Source organism: Mytilus californianus, unplaced genomic scaffold, assembly GCF_021869535.1.
Source record: "Mytilus californianus isolate M0D057914Y unplaced genomic scaffold, xbMytCali1.0.p SCAF_7, whole genome shotgun sequence".
NCBI classification, from domain to species: domain Eukaryota; kingdom Metazoa; phylum Mollusca; class Bivalvia; order Mytilida; family Mytilidae; genus Mytilus; species Mytilus californianus.
In genome coordinates, this window is record NW_026262723.1 from 87,991,487 (window position 1) to 88,011,936 (window position 20,450).

The 20,450-nt window shown below is 32.9% G+C and overlaps 1 protein-coding gene across 4 annotated transcripts in view; it reads left to right on the top strand.

The window, feature by feature from the left end:
- The window catches only part of LOC127709654 (uncharacterized), a 50,615-nt gene extending 33,872 nt beyond the window's left edge, over positions 1 to 16,743 (top strand). For 2 of the 4 annotated variants that reach the window (XM_052215261.1, XM_052215263.1), the window contains 5 exons: positions 613 to 966; positions 1,662 to 6,410; positions 9,408 to 9,646; positions 11,473 to 12,239; positions 14,229 to 16,743. In XM_052215261.1, the coding sequence (XP_052071221.1) occupies positions 613 to 966; positions 1,662 to 6,410; positions 9,408 to 9,646; positions 11,473 to 12,239; positions 14,229 to 14,236 (6,117 nt within the window). In that variant the 3' untranslated portion in view covers positions 14,237 to 16,743. The remainder of the gene's footprint in view (positions 1 to 612; positions 967 to 1,661; positions 6,411 to 9,407; positions 9,647 to 11,472; positions 12,240 to 14,228) is intronic. The other 2 variants (XM_052215262.1, XM_052215264.1) reach the window with 1 other exon arrangement.
- The last annotated feature ends 3,707 nt before the right edge of the window (positions 16,744 to 20,450 follow it).

Genomic DNA, 20,450 nt, shown 5'->3' on the forward strand with positions numbered 1-20,450 from the left:
AGTTGAATGATTTATCTAGTGCTTATCCCAAAAATATCATGAAATTGAAGTATTTATATATAAATAAAGTTATTACACACGTATTAAAAACTATAATGACTGACATCCTCCTATATATATACTAGCTAGATACTTTCTCCTTTGTTATGCTTATTCTTATATTTATGTTATGCAGTATAGTTAAGCAGGTCACAAAAATAAAATAATTCACATCTTTTAAACTAGAAATAATATAGCTAAATAAAACATAAACATTTCTTTCATATAGAAAAAAATTATTATGTGTAAAAGTTTTATAAGTGTTAGTATTTACTTTCAATATCTTTTATGTTACATAAGATAATTAGGTACCAGTAGATTCAAACAAGTTAGATAATTAGGTACCAGTAGATTCAAACAAGTTCATTTAGTTTAAGCTTTATAGTATTTATTTATTCATTTTAGTCAATGTAGCATAGATCTCATTTGTTTTGGTTTTAGTTTTAATTTTCATTATGCATGAATTCTAAATAAAGCACTGCAATTCTTACATATCCACCCCATTTAAAATACACCAAACACTTTGCACAAGATACTCATGTATGATGTACACTAAAGCTCATGTCTCTTCAGCAGGTAACTACACAGGCTCATGATGGAGAGAATGATCCTTCACCAGTTAGCACGGCTTCTGGTAAAATGACACCTCCATCAAGCTGTTCATCACCGAGGGGACGAAAGAAGAGAAAAATTAAGTCAGGAATGATGGGATATGTGAAGAGAAAAAGAAGGAAAAAAAAGAAAAATTTATTTGACAATGTATCTGATATAACAGGTGAAACTGGTAGCGTTGCCTCATCTGACTGGCGAAGTAGTATAGAAGATTTAGGACGAGTTAGAGTCATGTCCCTAGAGGAAGTTGGTCTTAACCATTGGACTGATGCCATTAACCACTCATCATTTCAACCCAGAGTAGTACTAAAAAGGGTAACATCTTACTTATGTTTAGAGTTATACAGTTATATATATCTTAAAAATTAATGATTACTAGAAAAATTGAAAACACTATAAGAGAACTCTTTTAAGGAAAAGAATTGCATTGCCAAAGTTGAAGTGTCAACATTTTCTGTAGCTTTTGAAAAAATGACACCATGAAATAAGCTGTTCCAAAATAATTTAATTAATTTCTACTCTTTAGTCATATGTACAATTTAAAAAATTTAATGTATCTGTTATGGAGTAGAAGTTCCTTTATAATATTAATTCCAAAAGAAAGAAATATTCTGGAATATTATTTCCACTGGAATAGATATTATGGAATAAAGGATATAGAATATGTGTTCCAAAAGGAACGGATATTATAGCATTATTTTTAATAAAGTTCCAGATGATAAAAAAAATTCCAGAGGAACTTCTGTTAGGAGAAACAATCATATGTTGACAAAAGAAGTCCCATTTTCAATGTTTTTTAGTACTTTCAAAACATAATCATAAACATCGCAGATGATATAAGCATTACATTAAAACCTGATTTAGAAAAGAATTATATTGCCTTTGTCTGAATCACTGACTTATGGTCACTTACAAATCTATAGCTCTCTATAAAGATGATTAACGGAATAAAAATAAGACTTAAGGCAAATGAATATGTGTGCATGAAATTTTTTTAACATCTGTTTCAGGAAAAAGAAGCAGAAATTGGTGCAGCAAAGATTGCAGAGAGCAATGAACTGAAATCCGAAAAAGAAGCTTTAGATTCTCAGCCAGAACAAAAGAATACTATGGTTAGACAATGGGTAGAAACCTCACACAAGAAAATTAAACTTATTACATTGAAACGAACTAAAGAGGAAGATACAGCAAAGAGTGAAAAGTCTTCTATTCTGGAGGATGTTATAGATATTGATGGTTTAGTGGAGAAACAGATAGCTCAAGACATGGCCAAAAGTGATGATGCCATGTCAATCTCATCATCCAGTGATATTATTTATCAGAAACCTGGACCAAAGTGTAGCAAAAGGCCACCATTGGCTGGGACACATCAGTCAATACCAGTTCTCAATAAAAGAAAAGTCTTACCCACCCAACCAGTTAGTGATTCATTGTCGTGTACAATACCAAGAAGTCAGGATCAAGTGTATTTGCAGTCATCTCAAGGCCAAGGCCATAGACAAGTGCCACCATATCCAATAGTTACTGATATATCTGTGCCGCCACCAGTTGTTTATAGTACATCGTATCCGCCACTATCTTCTTATCCAGTGCAATCATACTCTATTCAAAGTTTCAGACCTCGAGGTCAAGGACAAATGAATTCCCCTTTGCCTGTGGTTCCGCCATTTCAGTATCCAAAGTCATCCATGAGTAATCTTGTACCCCCGCATCCACTTTCAGCCTTTGGCCAAACAGATTTTAGTCAGCCACCACCTCAATTGCCATCTGCACCATATCCACCAAAACCTGTGGTAGGGACACATGTAAGTAGTACTACACCACAATCCACGCTTCATTCATCAGCACCTCCAAGTCATCCATCATTGACAACAAATCAACAAATGCAGCATCCTGTTAGTCATCATCAACCAACTCATCAATCAACAACTCTTAGTCATTTGAGCATAACTCATCCTGCAGAAATTCGAAATCCATTGCAAAATCATGCAGGACAACCTCGTATACTTTCTCCAGGTATCCGTCCAATTGTGGCGCAGGCAAATTTTCTTAATCGTCCAAGGTTGTCACTGTACACACCACAATCTGTGCCGGGATCAAGTGAACCACAGACAACAACAGTAGTTACTACCTCTGTGTCATCAAATCTTGTAGACGTGTCTACTACAACAGGTTCAAAGAGACCATCAGATTTAGCAGATTGGTTTGCAGATAAATTGAATCCTAAAGCATCTCAAGATACTGTAAATGATCCAATTACAAAACTAGAAGGCAGTACTATTATGAAGCCAAAAGAAGGAACCTTGAGGGAAGAACTTGAAAAATTGAGAAAAAACAAGCTTGAGGAAAAAGAAGACTCCAAAAAAAGAAAATCTAGATCTAAATCAAAAGAAAAATCACCACAGCTAAAATCTAAAAAGAAAAGAAATCAAAGCAGTGATAATAATAGTGACATATTTGAAGATTCAGAAAATGATTCAAAACGGAGCTTGTCTAGTTACTCTCCAAGCAGTAGAGGAAGCAGTAGAAAAAGATCTCCAGAATATAGACGTAGGTGGCCATATGATTCTCCAGATTTTAGAGGAAAATACAGTTATTCACCAAGAAGGAGAAGGTCTCGCACAAAATCCTATTCAAGGTCACATTCTAGGTCAAGATCACGTTCTAGGTCAAGGTCATACTATAGAAGATCAAAATCAAGATCAAGATCAGGCTCACAAAGCAAAACTGGAAATAAGGTACGGAAATCTCCAAGAAGAAGAAGTAATTCAACAGATGGAAAATCTAAGGATCTTGAAAAAGATGTAACAACTAATAAATCTACCGATGGAGTAATAAATAGATCTGATTCTGTTAGAGCAAAAAGGAGATCTAGTACGTCACCTGATCGCCCTAGGAGAAGGAGAACTCCAGAATCGTACAGATCAAGAAGATCAAGTAATTCTCCAGAAAGGTGGAGAAGAGGAAGGTCACCACTGAAGAGGTCAAGTAGTTCCCCTGATAGTAGACAAGGGAAACAATCTCCAGAATATAATAGATTTAGTAACAGAAAGAGAATCAGCAATTCACCAAGAAGAAGTGTTTCGCCTAGATGCAGAAGTATATCACCAAAAAGGAGAACATTTGAATCTAAGCGTAGAAGTATTTCACCTCAAGTCAAAAGTAAATCACCTAAGCGTAGAAGTATTTCACCCAAAGTCAGAAATAAATTGCCTAAGCATAGAAGTATTTCACCCAAAGTCAAAAGTAAATCACCTAAGCGTAAGAATATATCACCAAAACGTAAAAGCATTTCTCCACTAATTCAAAGAAATCCTTTGCAAAAACAAATTAATACTACCGAATTAAAATCATCAGGAAATACTGAGAAAGTATCTAACGAAAGGGAAATAGTGGTTGAGATACCTACAGATACTAATAATGAGGTTAACAAACCAAATGAAGCACTTTTAAAACCATTTTTAAGGGGTCCTTTAACACTGGCCAGTCAACATGTACAGTTATCAACAGAAGATAATAAATGGACCAAATCTAACTTTACAGAATACACTATTGATCAAATTACAGAAGAAGATCAGAAATTGCAAGAAGAACTTGAAAGCCTTGAGGAACAGAAGAAACTTCTAGAACAAGAAGATAAAAAAATGAAGGAAGAAATGATGAAAAAAGAAGATGCAAGAATTAGGAAGGAATTGATTGAATTAGAAAAACAGAAGAAAATAGCAGAAGAATTGCTTGAATTACAAAGGCAGAGAGAATTTGCAGAAGAATTAGTTGAATTAGAAAGGCAGAAAAAACTTGCAGAAGAATTAATAGAATTAGAAAAACAAAGAAAAATTGCAGAGGAACTTGTAGAATTAGAGAAGAAGAAAAAAACAGCTGAAGAAATTGAAGAACTAAATAAACGAAAGCAACAACTAGAAAAAGAAGTTGAGAAATCAATAATGGTAGATATATTGGCAGAGGAAAAGATGGATGTGTCAATTGATGATGACAAGATGATATCAGATGAGTTAGACGAGCTTGCTCAACAGAAAGAGAAGCTTCAAAAGGCATTAGCTGCCCTGGAAAATATAGACAAAGATTCTGATGTCTGTGAAATTGATTCATCAGGTTTGGAGGATGGAGAAATTGAGGATGACTCAGAAGATGAGGAAAAGAAAGATGAATCAAAACCTGGAGAGGATAAACACAATCCCATACGAATAAGCTCAGTAATAGATTTAACTGACAGAGCACCTTCAAGAGATAAAAGATCATTGTCAAAGGATTTGAAACGGTCTCCTTCAAGGGAGAGACGGGAATCTTCTACTGAAAGAAGATCATTAAGAGATTACAGAAGGTCTCCGCCTTATAAAAGAAGGTCATCTTCAATTGAAAGAAGACGATCACGTTCTAGGGAAAGGAAAAGAACAAGCTCAATTGGATCAGATTATTATGATGAGTTCAATGGACGGTCTTCAGATGATAAGCATAGACAATCCTTGGAACACTCTGACAAAATTAAAAGGCAACATGCCAAGGAGATTGGAAATGTATGGGGTGCTATGATTTCTCACAACGATACTAGGGTTGAACGCATCAAAGGTGATCCATTTTTCAAGAAGACGCCTGAATCTAAGGAAATAGAAGATGATACCACTATTGTGCCTAAGCCTAAATCCCTTGCTCAGAAGATCAGATGTAATGAACTCATTACAGCCTATGATTTGAATCAAGAGCACCAAAGGTCTGTCACCAAAACTAGGCAAGAATTAATTACCTTTGCTGATTGGTTAAAGATGGAATATGAAATAAGTGACGAGGAAATTGGTAAATACCAAAAATATATTACTTGTGTCCAATTAGATTCCAGAATTGATGAAAATAGTAAAAACAAAAGAAAAACACTGAAAAAAAGATTACGTGCAGAAATGGCGTCTGCACAGGAAACTTTAAAAATTGAGGAACAGGAGAAACAAAACCAACAAGGAATGGATAAACCTTCTCGTAATATTGTTGTTAGTGGTGTTAAAGAAAGACTTGAAAATGTAAAAGAGGGGGATAAACGTATCGTTTGTGACAGTGGAGTTCATCAGTTATCTGAAATTGAACATCTTCATCAGCCATTTGATATATCTCGTCAGCAACTTGTATCAGAACTTGAAATGGTTCGATCAGCATTAAAAATGTCATGGAAAACACCTAAAGGCAAAGTACCTGATGTCGTCAAAAATGAATCTCTTGGTTTTGGAGAAGGGGATTATGACCATGAGTTTTTGATGAGACATGATCTTCAGCAGTTAGAAGCAGAGATTTTAATGAGAATCAATCATTTTGAGTTTCATGGTGTACCAAACAGAAGAGTACCTGAAATTCTTCTTACTAAAAAAGAAAAGAGCTTGCATTTTTCAGAGGAGGGCCTATTTTTAGTAATGACAGCATCGATTTCTAACAAGGCATATCAAAATTTACTGTCTTTAAAGAAAAAGTTAGAACAAACAGAAGAAGCTGCATCAACAATGAATCCTGTTACCCATCATGAGCGAATTCTTAAACATTTACAAGAAATAGAAGTTTTACATCAGTCACGGAAGGCTGTCATGCTTACAATAGCAGGATACCTTACAAAGAAACGTTTTTCTAAACTATCAACAAGACTTAAATACTACAAAAGATGTATTCAGTACTTCAGTGACTTAAGAAAACCAGAACTAGTGTATTTAAAGACTACTGTTGCTGATGTTGAAGTTCATCTGAAGCTTGGTGAAAGACTTCTGGTAGGCTTTTTACTTTATATTCAAACAAAAATAGATTCAGGTTATGAAAAAAGAATACATTATAAAAGTTATCATCTCTGGCCAGTTTAAGAAATAATGCACTTTATACCCTAATCTATAGCTCGTTAAGAAATGGTTAAAGTAATTCATGTTATCTTTGCTTCTTCTGTTAACTTCATTACAATTTACTTGAATGCCTTGAACTAAGCAACTTCATACCATTTAGAAGAACCTTAGTTTAACTGATTTTTGTTCTTGATGAGGCCTTGAACAGGGGACCAGTGTTTGGTAAAATGCATTTAGAGCAAATCTGACAGGTGGCAAAACTGTTCATCAGATTTAGATTTATCTGCCCTGAAATTTTCAGACGAATCCGACAACCTGTTGTTGGGTTGCTGCCCCTGAGGTAGTAATTTTACAAAAATTTTGCAGTTTTTTGTTATTATCTTAGATATCATTATAATATCTAATATCTAATACTATTAATTATGATTTTAACCTTATTTTACATGATTTCCAAAGCATCAGTAAATACAGGTGAGTGACACAGGCTCTTGAGAGCCTCTAGTTTGTTATTATCTTAGATATCATTATAATATCTAATATCTAATACTATTAATTATGATTTTAACCTTATTTTACATGATTTCCAAAGCATCAGTAAATACAGGTGAGCGACACAGGCTCTTGAGAGCCTCTAGTTTATTGCTCCATTTGTGAATAAAAAGAGTTAAACATCCATATGGCATCAACCGAACAACACAAAAAAACAAAGACATATAAACTATATAAACATACATTTCAATTGATATTTTACAGTGTGTTTTTTTTATGTTGTAATGTTACACTACTGTCAGGTAAGGGTGAAGGTTGGCGCCTGTTGAAATGTTTAAACCCGCTGCATTTTTTATGCACCTGTCCAAAGTCAGGAGCCTGTTATTCAGTGGTTGTCGTTTGTTGGTGTTGTTCATAAGTGTTTCCTCTTTCTCATTTTTATACGCCCGCTTACGGGATGTATTATGGGATACCATTGTCCGTCGTCAACATGTCGGACAATAAATCAAAAATGGGATTTTAATCATAAAAAAAGGGGTGATTTTCAAGTTTTGGGACAATGACTCAAAAGTGCTTTAAGCAGTTTTCATGAAACTTTGGTGACTGGTTTATATCTATGAAAACAACCTTCCTTTAGTCTTTATGCCTCCGCTGAGGGGGCATTAAGTTTTACCCTTGTCCGTCTCTGTACATCCCAAAATTGGTTTCCGTTCTCTAACTAAAGTTTGCCTCAACCAAATGTTATGAAACTTATACACAATGCTTATTACCACATAATACAGATCAAGTTTGAATTTTGGTAGCGTCACTCTAACTGTTCTAGAGTTATGACCCTTTATAAATGAAAAAATTACAAAATTTTTAGTTTCCATTCTCTAACTTAAGTTTGCCTCTACCAAATGTTATGAAACTTATACACAATGCTTATTACCACAAAACACAGATCAAGTTTGAATTTTGGTGGGGTCACTTTAACCATTCTCTAGTTATGCCCCTTTATAAACGGGGGAAAAAAATGCAAAATTTTTTAGTTTCCATTCTGTAACAAGTTGCCTCAACCAAATGTTATGAAACTTATACACATTGCTCATTACCACAAAACACAGATCAAGTTGAATTTTGGTGGGGTCACTTTAACCATTATCGAGTTATGCCCCTTTATAAATTGAAAAATTGCAAAATGTTTAGTTTCCGTTCTGTAACTTAAGTTTTGCCCCAACCAAACATTATGAAACCTATACACGATACTTATTACCACAAAACTCAGATCTAGTACAAATTTGGGTAGCTTCACTTTTATTGTTTTTGAGTTATGTCCCTTTATAATGTTGTATGCAAGTGGGGGCATCATCTGTGTCCATGGGGACACATTTTCCATTTATTTATAAATTTCTGATATGACATTGAGGAGTTATTGACCTTTTATCTTTGAAAAAGCAACTGGCGTATCATGTGCTCTTTTCACAGCTGTTATATAGATTAGACCGTTGGTTTTCCTGTTTGAATTGTTTTACACTAGTCATATTGGGGCCCTTTATAGCTTGCTGTTCAGTGTGAGCCAAGGCTCAGTGTTGAAGGCTGTACTTTGACCTATAATTGTTAACTTTTTATACATTGTGACTTGGATGGGGAGGTGTCTCATTGGCACTCATACCACATCTTCTTATTCATATATATAGTCTTCAGCAATAGACAAGAGTCTACTCAGTATGTCAAGTTCAAATGGCATGGCATGAGTTTAGAAAACTTGTAAGATTAAACAGAGACTATAAAAGATATGTGGTCAACACCAATTTCCTAAAGAACAACAAACATTAAGAAGAAGTGACTTAAAAAATACTGATGAGCTTTTTTATTGGACAGAAACATGAAAACTTCTTCATGCATGGTTGAGCTGGGGGAATAAAGGGGGTATTTGGGAATCAGTCTGTCTGTTCATCTTTCTGATCAAACTAAGTTTTGTCCAATTTAAACAAAACTTTGTGCATTTACAGATAATCATGTGACAACTTTGAAGCAAAACATTGGGTATTTTCCTCAATTATGCCCTAGAAAATTTTAGATACTATTAAGTATTCAGTTTGTAGATGTAACTCCTTATACATGCTTCATCATAAATTTTTCAAGAACCTTGATACATTTTAAGATCCTTAAATGAAAATGCCAATACTAGTAGAACATCTTGATCCTTGAACAAATCCCAGCATTATGCCCCTTTGAATTTAGAAATTTTTTATGCTATTCAGCCTGCAATTTGTGGACAATTGTTAACACTCTTCTTTACATATTTCCACCAGATGTTCATGAAACTACCTTTTTCAATCAACAATATATGCATATAAGTAGAGATTCCAGGTCTGTTTACAAATTCAATTGTTGTGCCCCTTTAACTTAAAATGGTGATATGATATTCAATTGCAATAAGAAATGTTTGTTTTTCAGCAAGAGCAAGAAGGTGGAAAACCAAAATCATTACCTCTTCGTTTTATATCATTACCCACACAATCCACAGTTTCTGGCCAAGTATCAGGTGCATTGTCTGCTGGGCAGACCAATATAACACAAAGAACAACAATAAATATACCAGCCAACACAATTCATGTCAATCGGAATGTGGAGCTTAAAGCATCAGAAACACCTAGAAATATACCCTCACATACTACCAGCCAGACTACTCAGAGGTAATTATATTTATAGAAAAACTATAAAAAGTATAATATAAACTTCTTGTCAACCTTTTATTGCTGTAGTAATTTTATTTCAAATTTACTGGATTGATTGATTGTTACTTGTTGAATGTACAGTAGCCCATATTTCATGCATATTTAGGACAAGTTTACTGGAAAGTACATAGATACCTATGTGATTTAATACTACTGTATTGCTGCTTTCTTTAAAAACACTCTTCAAATTATTTCAAAGTTAAACCTTGACCACATAAAGCTGTCCTATTTTTAAGTCAATAAAAATATATGGATATAAAAATATGAAGATGTGGTATAATTGCCAATGAGTCAACTCGCCACCAGAGACCAAATGACATAGAAGTTAACAACTATAGGTCACTGTACGGTCTTCAATAATGAGCAAAACCCATAACCCATAGTCAGCTATAAAAAGTCCCAAAATGACAAATGTAAAACAATTCAAAAGAGAAAACTAATGGCCTAATTTATGTAGCCTTGTTTCATATTCTCTAATTAGTTTTACATTTGATTGAATATGTACCCATGTGATGATGCATTAATACTTCTTGGTCTAACTTGCTTGGAATGTGTTTACCTACTTCCCTCGGTCATATTTAATGTTTCCCTCTGTCATCCTTTTAACTCACTTGACATGAAGTTTAATTCAAACAGTGACAAAGGATCTGAAAGAACTTGCCTAAGTGATTGATTGATTGATTGATTGGTATCTTAACGCCACTTTCAGCACTATTTGTTATTTTGTTGTGGTTAGTTTAAATTGGTGAACCAAGACCTTCGGCAGGAAAACTAATAATCCTTGTCAATTCAGATTGGAGTCAAGCACACCTGCCACGTGTAGGGTTCTAACTCACAACCTCAGTGTTGACAGGCTAGTGATACAGTAGTTGAACTACTTACATGACTCAGACCACTCGGCCACAGAGGCCCCACTTACCTAAGTGATTCTTGACTGAAGAAATCTTTGTATCTGTCAAGAGCTTAAATAATACAGAATGGAAATTTATACTGAATTTTTTTAGGAAAATATTTCATCTATTAAAAAAAGTAAATTCTATTGTTGTGATATTTTTATGAAATGAAAAGTTCCGTGGGCATGCTTACTTGAGTGTGAGTCCAAAATACATTAAGGCAAGCCATTTGCTTGTGACTAGGATTTTAAGCCCCAGTAGAGACAAAGTTTGTACAGTAGTGTAGCTTCAATTGACCAATCAGGTTAGAAGTTTTAGCATCATTATCCTGGGTATAAATCATAGGAATGGGTTTCTAAAAATAGGACCAAAACAGGCCCAACAAATGTTTTCACTAGTTTTATGCATCAGTCTTTTTTTAAATTGCCCTTTGAAATTGAAGTCACTTTCAATGAAATGTCAGAATGAAGAAAGGTTTGTATGATCACTACCATAATGGTAAGTCCTGTACACTACTACTGACCACACTTTAGAGAGTATGGGAGTTAATCACCAACTTGCCTGATTTATGAACAAAAAATAAACGAAAAAACAAATATGATATGCAGAAACAAATGACAACGACTGAATTACAGGCTCCTGACTTTGGACAGGCACATACAGATATGTGGTGGGGTTAAACATGTTTGCTGGCACTAAACCCTCCCCTAAAGCGTTTCTCCATGTACAATACTAACAAAAAATTAGAATTTTTATCAGCCTCTAGCTTGAAAACAAGCACTGTGACCTATACTTTTTGTATTATTTTTCATTTAAAAAAGTTTGATGTCTACCACATATATAAACATGTTATATGAGATGTTTTGAAATATTTGTATGGTTTTTAAATAGGATTCCAGTAACTTCTACTCAGACTTTACCAACGACAGTTCATTCTGGATTATCTTCAGGAAATTTACGACAGGTTCCTTTAGCTACCACAAAACAAAAACAAACAAATAAAGAATCCTCAATAACTGTACAACAGATTCCAATTCCAACTTTTAAACAAACAAATCAAGAGTCCAAACTTGTGGATCCTAGATTTAAAAGGCAAAATTCAAATGAAAAAGTCAGTGATCTGCCAAACCCTAGATTTCAAAGACAGAACTCAAATGAATATGTAAATAGTCCAAGAACTGTTGATCAGTCAGCTAAAGTAGCTGAAGAATTACCACAGTTGTCAAGAGGACAGAACACTCAAGACAATTCTGAAACGGGCAGGAATGTGCAATATAATCCTAGATATGGATCAGTCGAAAAAGGAGATCCTAAAGGAGAATCTGCTGCCATATCATCACCATATACTTTACCTCCTGCCAGATACTTACAACAACCAGTACAGAAACCCCCTACGTGGGGCCCTAGAGATACAAATCAAACAAGGTCACAAAATGATAAAAAATTAGAATCAGACTTAATGACTGTCAGAGATAAACTTGTACGTCTGTCACAACAGTTAAACCATGATCAGAGTGTTCGTATGAGTGTACAGTCAGTTTTACTGTCTGTGACAGAAGCCCTAGATCTTCTGAGAGAGGAGTCCAGTAATCTGCCTAAAGTTAAAGACATCATTTTGGAATGTTTAGCAAGATATAACGCTGTCAAAGAATTAATGGGTAAGTAAGGGCAACATATATTTGACACATTACTAATTTATTTAAGAAATTTGCTTAATTGATCACTCGTCCAAAACTGTTTGGGATCTTTTAAAGCAGCTTGATTTCTTTCACAAATTTACTGCAAAGAGTTACTGGTATATCAATTATTGATAAATTTTTGGTTTATAACTTTTTAATTGATTGAATACTTACTTACAGTTTGCTGCCAAAAAACTGGGTTGTCTTATTATGAAAAATACTTATGAAGTTTTGAACAATAATGAGATGCCAAGAAGTACTGAAAAAAGACGTTTTGATTGAGTGAAATTGGTTATACATTTAAAACACACACACAATTGTAAACATAGATAACTCTTCACAAAGGTGCAGAACTATTTTCATCATATATTTTAGCTGTCAAACTCGATATAATCCAGGATGAAATCATTTTACTAAGTAATATTGCACAACAGGAATATTATTTTCATTTTCAAAAAAGAATCACATATTGCTTTTAAGTGAAATTGAATGAAGAATATATAGTTAAAGGGACTTCAGTACTACAAGTTTAACCATTTTCAATTAGGACTGTCTGATTGCATTTATTGTAAACAAAACCTACCAGTATCGAAATAAATCTAATTAAATTTAGCTAAGAATCTTGAATAAAATAGTTTTATTGTTTAATTCTGTTTTGTTTTTAGGTTTAAGCCAGTCTGTATTTTACACAGATTCCTAGCCTATCGTCTGTCTTTTTAAAGAATGAATATTCATATCAAATGTTTTCATCACATTTTATTAGCAATACCAGTATAAAAAGCCATATATTTTTTTAATTCATTCACACTAAAAACTACAATTTTATTTTTTTACCAAACACAAAAAAAAATACACAAATACATTTTCAAAATATACAGAAATAAGAATTAATGAATTGTTTATTACAGTGCAACCTGTATATATACAATAAATACATATTAGTACAATATTACATTACAGCCAGCCAAATAGGCTTGCAATGCACTGTGATATATCTAAAAAATATACATTAAATAATGTCTTATCCTGGATTGAAAAAAAAGTTGTGTCTTAATCTCTAAAACCTCTGAAAACATGAAAAATGAAAGATAAAATTTCTCCCATGCTGAATTTTATTAATAAGATTTTTGTCTCGCTAGTTGAAAGTCGCTTCAGTGAGGTATCGTCAACAATTGTTAAGTTTTCTGCTTAAGTTAGTTTGATAGAAACTACTTGTGATAGATCATTGATATTTAATATAAAATTGCATTACTATCAGTACATATCAGTTTGACCACTTTTTTTTAGGCCCTGCCCCCTAGGACATGGTCCAGTGACTTTGAATTAATAAGCAATTTTCAATGTTAAGTGTTCTGCTTAAGTTAGTTTGATGGGATCTATTTGTGATAGATCAATGATATTTGGTATGAAGTCGCATTACTACTATCAGTACATATCAGTTTTGAGGCCCTGTCCCCTAGGTCATTGTCCAGTGACTTTGAATGAATTAGCCATTTTCAATGTTAAGTTTTCTGCTTAAGTTAGTGTGATAGATCAATTAGATATTGTATAAAGTTGCATTACTATCAGTACATATCAGTTTGACGAATATTTTGAGGCCCTGCCTTCTAGAAAATGTTCCAGTGACTTTGAATTAATAAGCAATGTTGCTGTTCATCAAATTGTCTTTTTCTGAATTTTATGCCTACAGGCGAGACATATCTCTGTGTCAACAGTTTATTTATCTAAATTCCTGTTTCCCTGTTTGTGTTACATTCAATTCATTCTTTAAGCAAACTTTTAATTGTCATACATTCAAAAACAAATCTTCAAATGTTATATAAATGTTGCTTCACTTTTGATACAGATTAGAATTGTAATGTATTTACTGGACCATTTAATGGAGTAGATTGAATTTAAGATCGCATATTGTTTAAAGTGATCAGTATAGATAATCATTAACAATTTTTTTGTTTTTTATTCTTACAGAAGGTTGAAGAAGTTTGAAAGGCTGATGTAGAGAAAGAGAAAACATGCTGGCATTGTTGTGTTACATTGTGTCATTTGTATAGATTTTTTTTTAGATGTGCAGTATTTTGAAAAATGTTAAGTGAATGTTATTGTCTGTATTCAGTTTTACACAAATCTGCATAAAAGACGTGGAATTATGAAATCCAGAAGGCATAAAGAGTTTATGAGAGTTCGAAATTATTGTGATATTTTTGTGTTCATTTCGCTTTCAGTCAAGTGTTTATGTGAGAAAAGTGATGTATTATGTAAGATAGGTTTTTTAATAATTTCAGTAAGTATTGATGTAAGAAGTAAATTTATAATTTGAAGCATCGTTTATTGCATGATGATACCTCTATATCATACACAATAAACTTGCATCTTACTGAGTGAAATGACATCACAATTGGTTGTACATTTTTATAATGGTGCTTTTTACTTTGTTGTATTTTACATAAATCATTAGTGCTTATTGTTTGTGGTATATTGCATATTTTGCATATTTTTCATTACTTTCATTTGAATTATCAGTCCCTTCATAACATCATATTTGAACAGTAATTAAAAATTTTAAGAATTTCCCTGCTGTGAATGTATATAACTGTTGTCATTAACAATGTAAGGGATGTTCTTGAATGCTCAGAGATTTGTGGTGAACATCAATTAGACATCAATCCAACAACTATATTTACAAAAAAAGACATTTGAAGGTCACCATACATCTAACCACACCAGACAAGCATCCATATCATATTTAAAACTTTTAGTTAATATTTAATATTCAAAAGGGCCACAAAAATATGTAAACATTCAAATTTTTCACAGACATTTGAAATGTAATGGAATATGATATCTTGATTAAATTCTTGGGTCTAAAAATTCATCCATTGGTACCCATTTATGAACTATCTGTTGGATTTCATTTCCCAAATGGCATGGTTTTACAAGTTTATATAATACATTAAGATTCAATGAAAAACTTGTTCATTAGGCACCAACTTTTCATTTTTCGCTGGTAACACTTTCAATTGATACCCTAGGAACCATGTACTGCTTTGTTTGATTCAGTTTTAATTTTTTTTATCTGTGCCTAGCATAAAATTGTGAAAGCAGGGTCCTTGCTAAATTGTAAGTTTTTACATTCATAAAATTGTTAACTTTGAATAAGCTTCTGTGCTATATACAAACTTTTGATCAATACCTTGACTTTCTGCATTTTTCTGTAATCATACAGATAGTTTATTACTATTAGGTCATATAGTTTGTTATAAGTAATGCAAACAAGTACAAACTTGGTAAAATTTTATACATATATATTTTTTTTTCTGGAACTACAAATCTAAAACTGAATTGGTTTGTGAGCTTGTCATACCTTGTGATGCATTTTAGCAATCATGGCTCATCACCTTTTGTTAACTAAATACTTATGAGAGTATTAGTTAGCTCACAGTTCATCTTTGATTTTTAGTTTGAGTGTAAAATGGGTAAGTTAAGTAAGTTAAATGTACCAAAAAGATTCAAACAATACTGCTTTTAAGAAGCATAGATTCTACCATTGAATATTTTTATGCCCCTGCCATCCTACCGTCCGTCCAATATTTGTTTCTGCACTCTAACTTAAGTTTGTCTCATGCAAATTTTATGAAACTCATACACGATGATAAGAACCAAAACTTGCAGAGATTGAATTTGGGAAGGGAGTCACTTACCATACTAAAGTTATGTCCCTTTTTAACTTGGAAAATTGCAAAGCTTGAACAGGGGCATTCGTGTCCTCAGACACATTCTTCTTTTATTTTTAATGAAACATTTATCATTTTTACAATTTGTAAAACAAAGAAAAATAAAACTAGCATCATAATATAAGAAATTGAAGAAATGAGACTTGCAAACTAATGTTAATTATCAAAGCAATAAACTGAACAGTACCGAAGGGAAACGTTTAAATTTGCTAGCAATCACTCATACTATTTTTTGTATGATTAGTTTATTAAACTAATTGAAGAGTCAAAATTGACTTCTATCGAAGGTTTGTTCTTAAATTTACAAAAATTGCTTGCTGTATATAAATTATTTGATCTTTAAATGATTTAAAGGTTAAAGCAATATTAATCAGCATGTGATGATGTTGTATAAGAAATTCTCTTTTTGTTAATGAGTGTCTGCAAAAATGAAATGTTAATTAGAAATAATTTTGAAAACGGCTGAAATTAAATGGGAGAATGACTGTAAGTGTATTTTTTCCATTTTTAATGAAAAGACAATCATAAACTGACTTTTACTTGAAAAATGTTACTATAGAGATAGAAAACATTAAAATTATTAATTTTTAACATTGTATCTCTTACTGATACTAGTAGAGACAACTCACGTTTTATCACATTTGAATCATCTCATTGAATTACATAATTGTTTGTTATTTTTAAGCATATATATTGTTATTTTAAGCTGTTTGTTGTAAAATTCTTATAAAGAATACAGCCAGTATAATGCATTTTTGAATTTCTTACTATAGGCATGGTGATTTATCCATTTGAAGGTATTAGAAATATCACATGTAACAGGAGTTTATGTCCTACCTGCATCAAGTATGTTGTTTTGCAGTCTGCAGCTTTCTGTCAGTCCAACACATTCGCCTTCTCTTGGTTAAGTTTTCAAGTCTCAGGTTTAAGGAAGTGTTATAAGAAGCAGATGGGATATAACATTTAATTTCTTAAATTGAAGATAGAATATGTCTAACTATGAACTTTCCTAAATAAGGTCAAAACAAAGAACAAAGAAACAGTCTACAAAACACTACATACCAATTTCTGGTGATATGACATAAACAACGAAAGTATATGCTTTTTTGTCGAGCCTGCGACATTGTATCTCTTACTGATACTAGTAGAGACAACTCACGTTTTATCACATTTGAATCATCTCATTGAATTACATAATTGTTTGTTATTTTTAAGCATATATATTGTTATTTTAAGCTGTTTGTTGTAAAATTCTTATAAAGAATACAGCCAGTATAATGCATTTTTGAATTTCTTACTATAGGCATGGTGATTTATCCATTTGAAGGTATTAGAAATATCACATGTAACAGGAGTTTATGTCCTACCTGCATCAAGTATGTTGTTTTGCAGTCTGCAGCTTTCTGTCAGTCCAACACATTCGCCTTCTCTTGGTTAAGTTTTCAAGTCTCAGGTTTAAGGAAGTGTTATAAGAAGCAGATGGGATATAACATTTAATTTCTTAAATTGAAGATAGAATATGTCTAACTATGAACTTTCCTAAATAAGGTCAAAACAAAGAACAAAGAAACAGTCTACAAAACACTACATACCAATTTCTGGTGATATGACATAAACAACGAAAGTATATGCTTTTTTGTCGAGCCTGCGACTTTTGTCGCAGAAAGCTTGGCATAGGGATAGTGATCCGGCAGGGGCGTTAGCTAACTTCTTAAAAGCTTTATATTTTCCAAGGTGGAAGACCTGGATGCTTCATACTTTGTATATAGATGCCTTATGTTATGAAGTTTCCGACTGTCATATGTCCATTGTCCTTGACCTAATTTTCATGGTTCAGTGACTACTTGAAAAAAAAGGGAAGATTTTTTGTAATGTTCATTTTTCTCTTATTATGAGTAATAGGATAACTACATTTAATATGTGCGTACCTTGCAAGGTCCTCATGCCCGTCAGACAGTTTTCATCTGACCTCATCTTCGTGGTCAAGTCCATATATCAGATACTATAAGCAATAGGTCTTCTATATTTGGTGTATGGAATGATTGTAAGGTGTACATGTCAACTGGCAGGTGTCATCTGACCTTGACCTCATTTTCATGGTTCAGTGGTTAAAGTTAAGTTTTTGTGTTTTGGCCTTTTTTCTAAAACTATATTTGGTGTATGGAAATATTTATCAATATGTACATGTCAGTCTGGCAGGTTTTATTTGACCTTGACCTCATTTTCATGGTTCAATTTGTTTCTTTGATACTATTAGCAATAGGTCAACTATATTTAATGCAAAGATTGATTGTAAGGTGTACATGTCTGTCTGAAATGGTTCATCTGACCTTGACCTTATTTTCATGGTTCATTTGTCAATGTTTAGTTTTCCTGTTTGTCTGTTTCTTAGAAACTATAGGCAATAGGTCATTTGGTATATTGAATGATTGTAAGGTGTACATGTATTTCTGGTTTGGTTTATCTGACCTTGACCTCATTTTCTTGGATCATGTTAAGTTTATGTGATACTTTTAGTAAAGCTTTATATTTAGGACTATCAATATAAAATCAATGGTCAGTAAAGAAGGCGAGACATTTCAGCATGTGCACTCTTCTTGTCAAATGTCACAAAATCCCAGACATATAAATAAAATTCTTGTGGCAGTGATGAAGTTAATTAGTTGTATAAAGCTTAGAATTTCATTAGGTATGTTGTGTTATGTTCAAAAATCTACCTCTGGGATATGGCTGTTGTCAGTCAACTCCTTTTCATGGTTTAGTAACTGCTTCAAACCTTCAAAGTTTTTTATTGCATGATTATTTTGCTGAGTTGCCACAAGTCAAGATCTGTTTATGATATGATGAATACCTTCAGGACATCAACATATTATACAGACAAAATCTTTCAAGGCCATAATGAATATCTTTACCAGACTTGGTCTGATAATGCTGATAGGAAGAGGGAGATCCTACTGATTTTGGGGTCAATAGGTCAATGTCACAGCAGCAATATTTAGACAGAAATATTTGCAAAATTTTGGTTTTCTGATTTTATCTTGCACCATGTTTCAAATTTTTCACTTGGTTTGGTATGGCTTTATAGGGTGAGGCAACCCCTTGTTGATTTTGTTATAGGAGCCAAAGGTCAAGATCACAGCAGATGTTATAAGATTAAATTTTGGCAAATTAATGGTTTCCAGATTGCGTCTTTTGTATCCTTTGCCCAACTTTTACCATACTTTGTGGGATTATGCCCCATGGTTTGAGGAAATCCCTATTGAATTTTTGGTCAAAAGGTCAAGGTCACAGCAGCTATTGAAAGATCATTGACAAAGTTTTGGTTTCCTTCCAGACAAAATGTTTCACACTTCAAGGAATATCTTTACTACACTTAGTTTGATAACTGCTCATTGGAGGAAGACACCTATGATGTGGGGATCTATTGACTTAAGGTCAAGATCACATTAGCTATTGATAGACTGAAGTTTCTAGATGATAATGTTTGGGCTACATGTTCAACTTTTACCAAACTTAATTTGATAGAGATTGAAAAGACCTCTATTGACGTTGGGGTGAAAAGACCAGGTGAACAGATATGGATAGATTTGAATTTGGAAAAAAATTTGATTTCTGAATCTTATCTTTTAACCTGTGCACAATTTTTACCAAACTATGTTTGTAAATGCCTCATGGGTAGAAGAAAAATTTCTTTTGGGTTAATATGTAAAGGGTCTAGGTCATAGCAGTTATTGATAGAATGAAATTTAGGTGAAATATTGTTTATTCTTGTTATCGTGTGAACATAATAAAGAAATACATCCAACATTTACCAAATTTGATTTGGTAATGCCCCATGAGATAACAAACATCCCTATTGATTTTTGGGGTTAATATTGCTTTCATGCAATTTAAACCCTTATGTGGCTGGCTTGATTGTTGTCATATTTCCAGACTTTCATCATTACTTTAAAGATAAATAAAACATAATGCATTGAGCACAACATTCTATACATTCTATCCATAAATATTTCAAAAAAATTGTTTAATGAAACGTGTACACAGATATTCAAGCTACAAAATAAGGTATCTAATCTAAAAAATATCAATGATGTCATTGTAAAAGTAATACTTAGATTTAGAGTTATCTTTCTTTGTCCATAATAGTTGAACCAATACATTAAAGTGCCTTCCAATGCCTAATTCAATGCACTGTCTCACTTCAAAATGAAAGCAATCTTTAAGTCAAAGTCACAGTACCTTTAAAATTACTGAACATAAGGCAAAAGTTTGTTTTGGGAAAGTATCTTTTAAGCTATAAGACAGAGCTTTACCCATCTATGGCAGATAATACGCCTTGGGGTGAAAAAAAACAAAATCAATTGATTTTACGTCGCAGACTTGTAGATCATGATTCAGCTGCAATTTGGATTTCCCACAATTTGAATTAAATTGTCGGCTATCTTCATTGTACTCGACA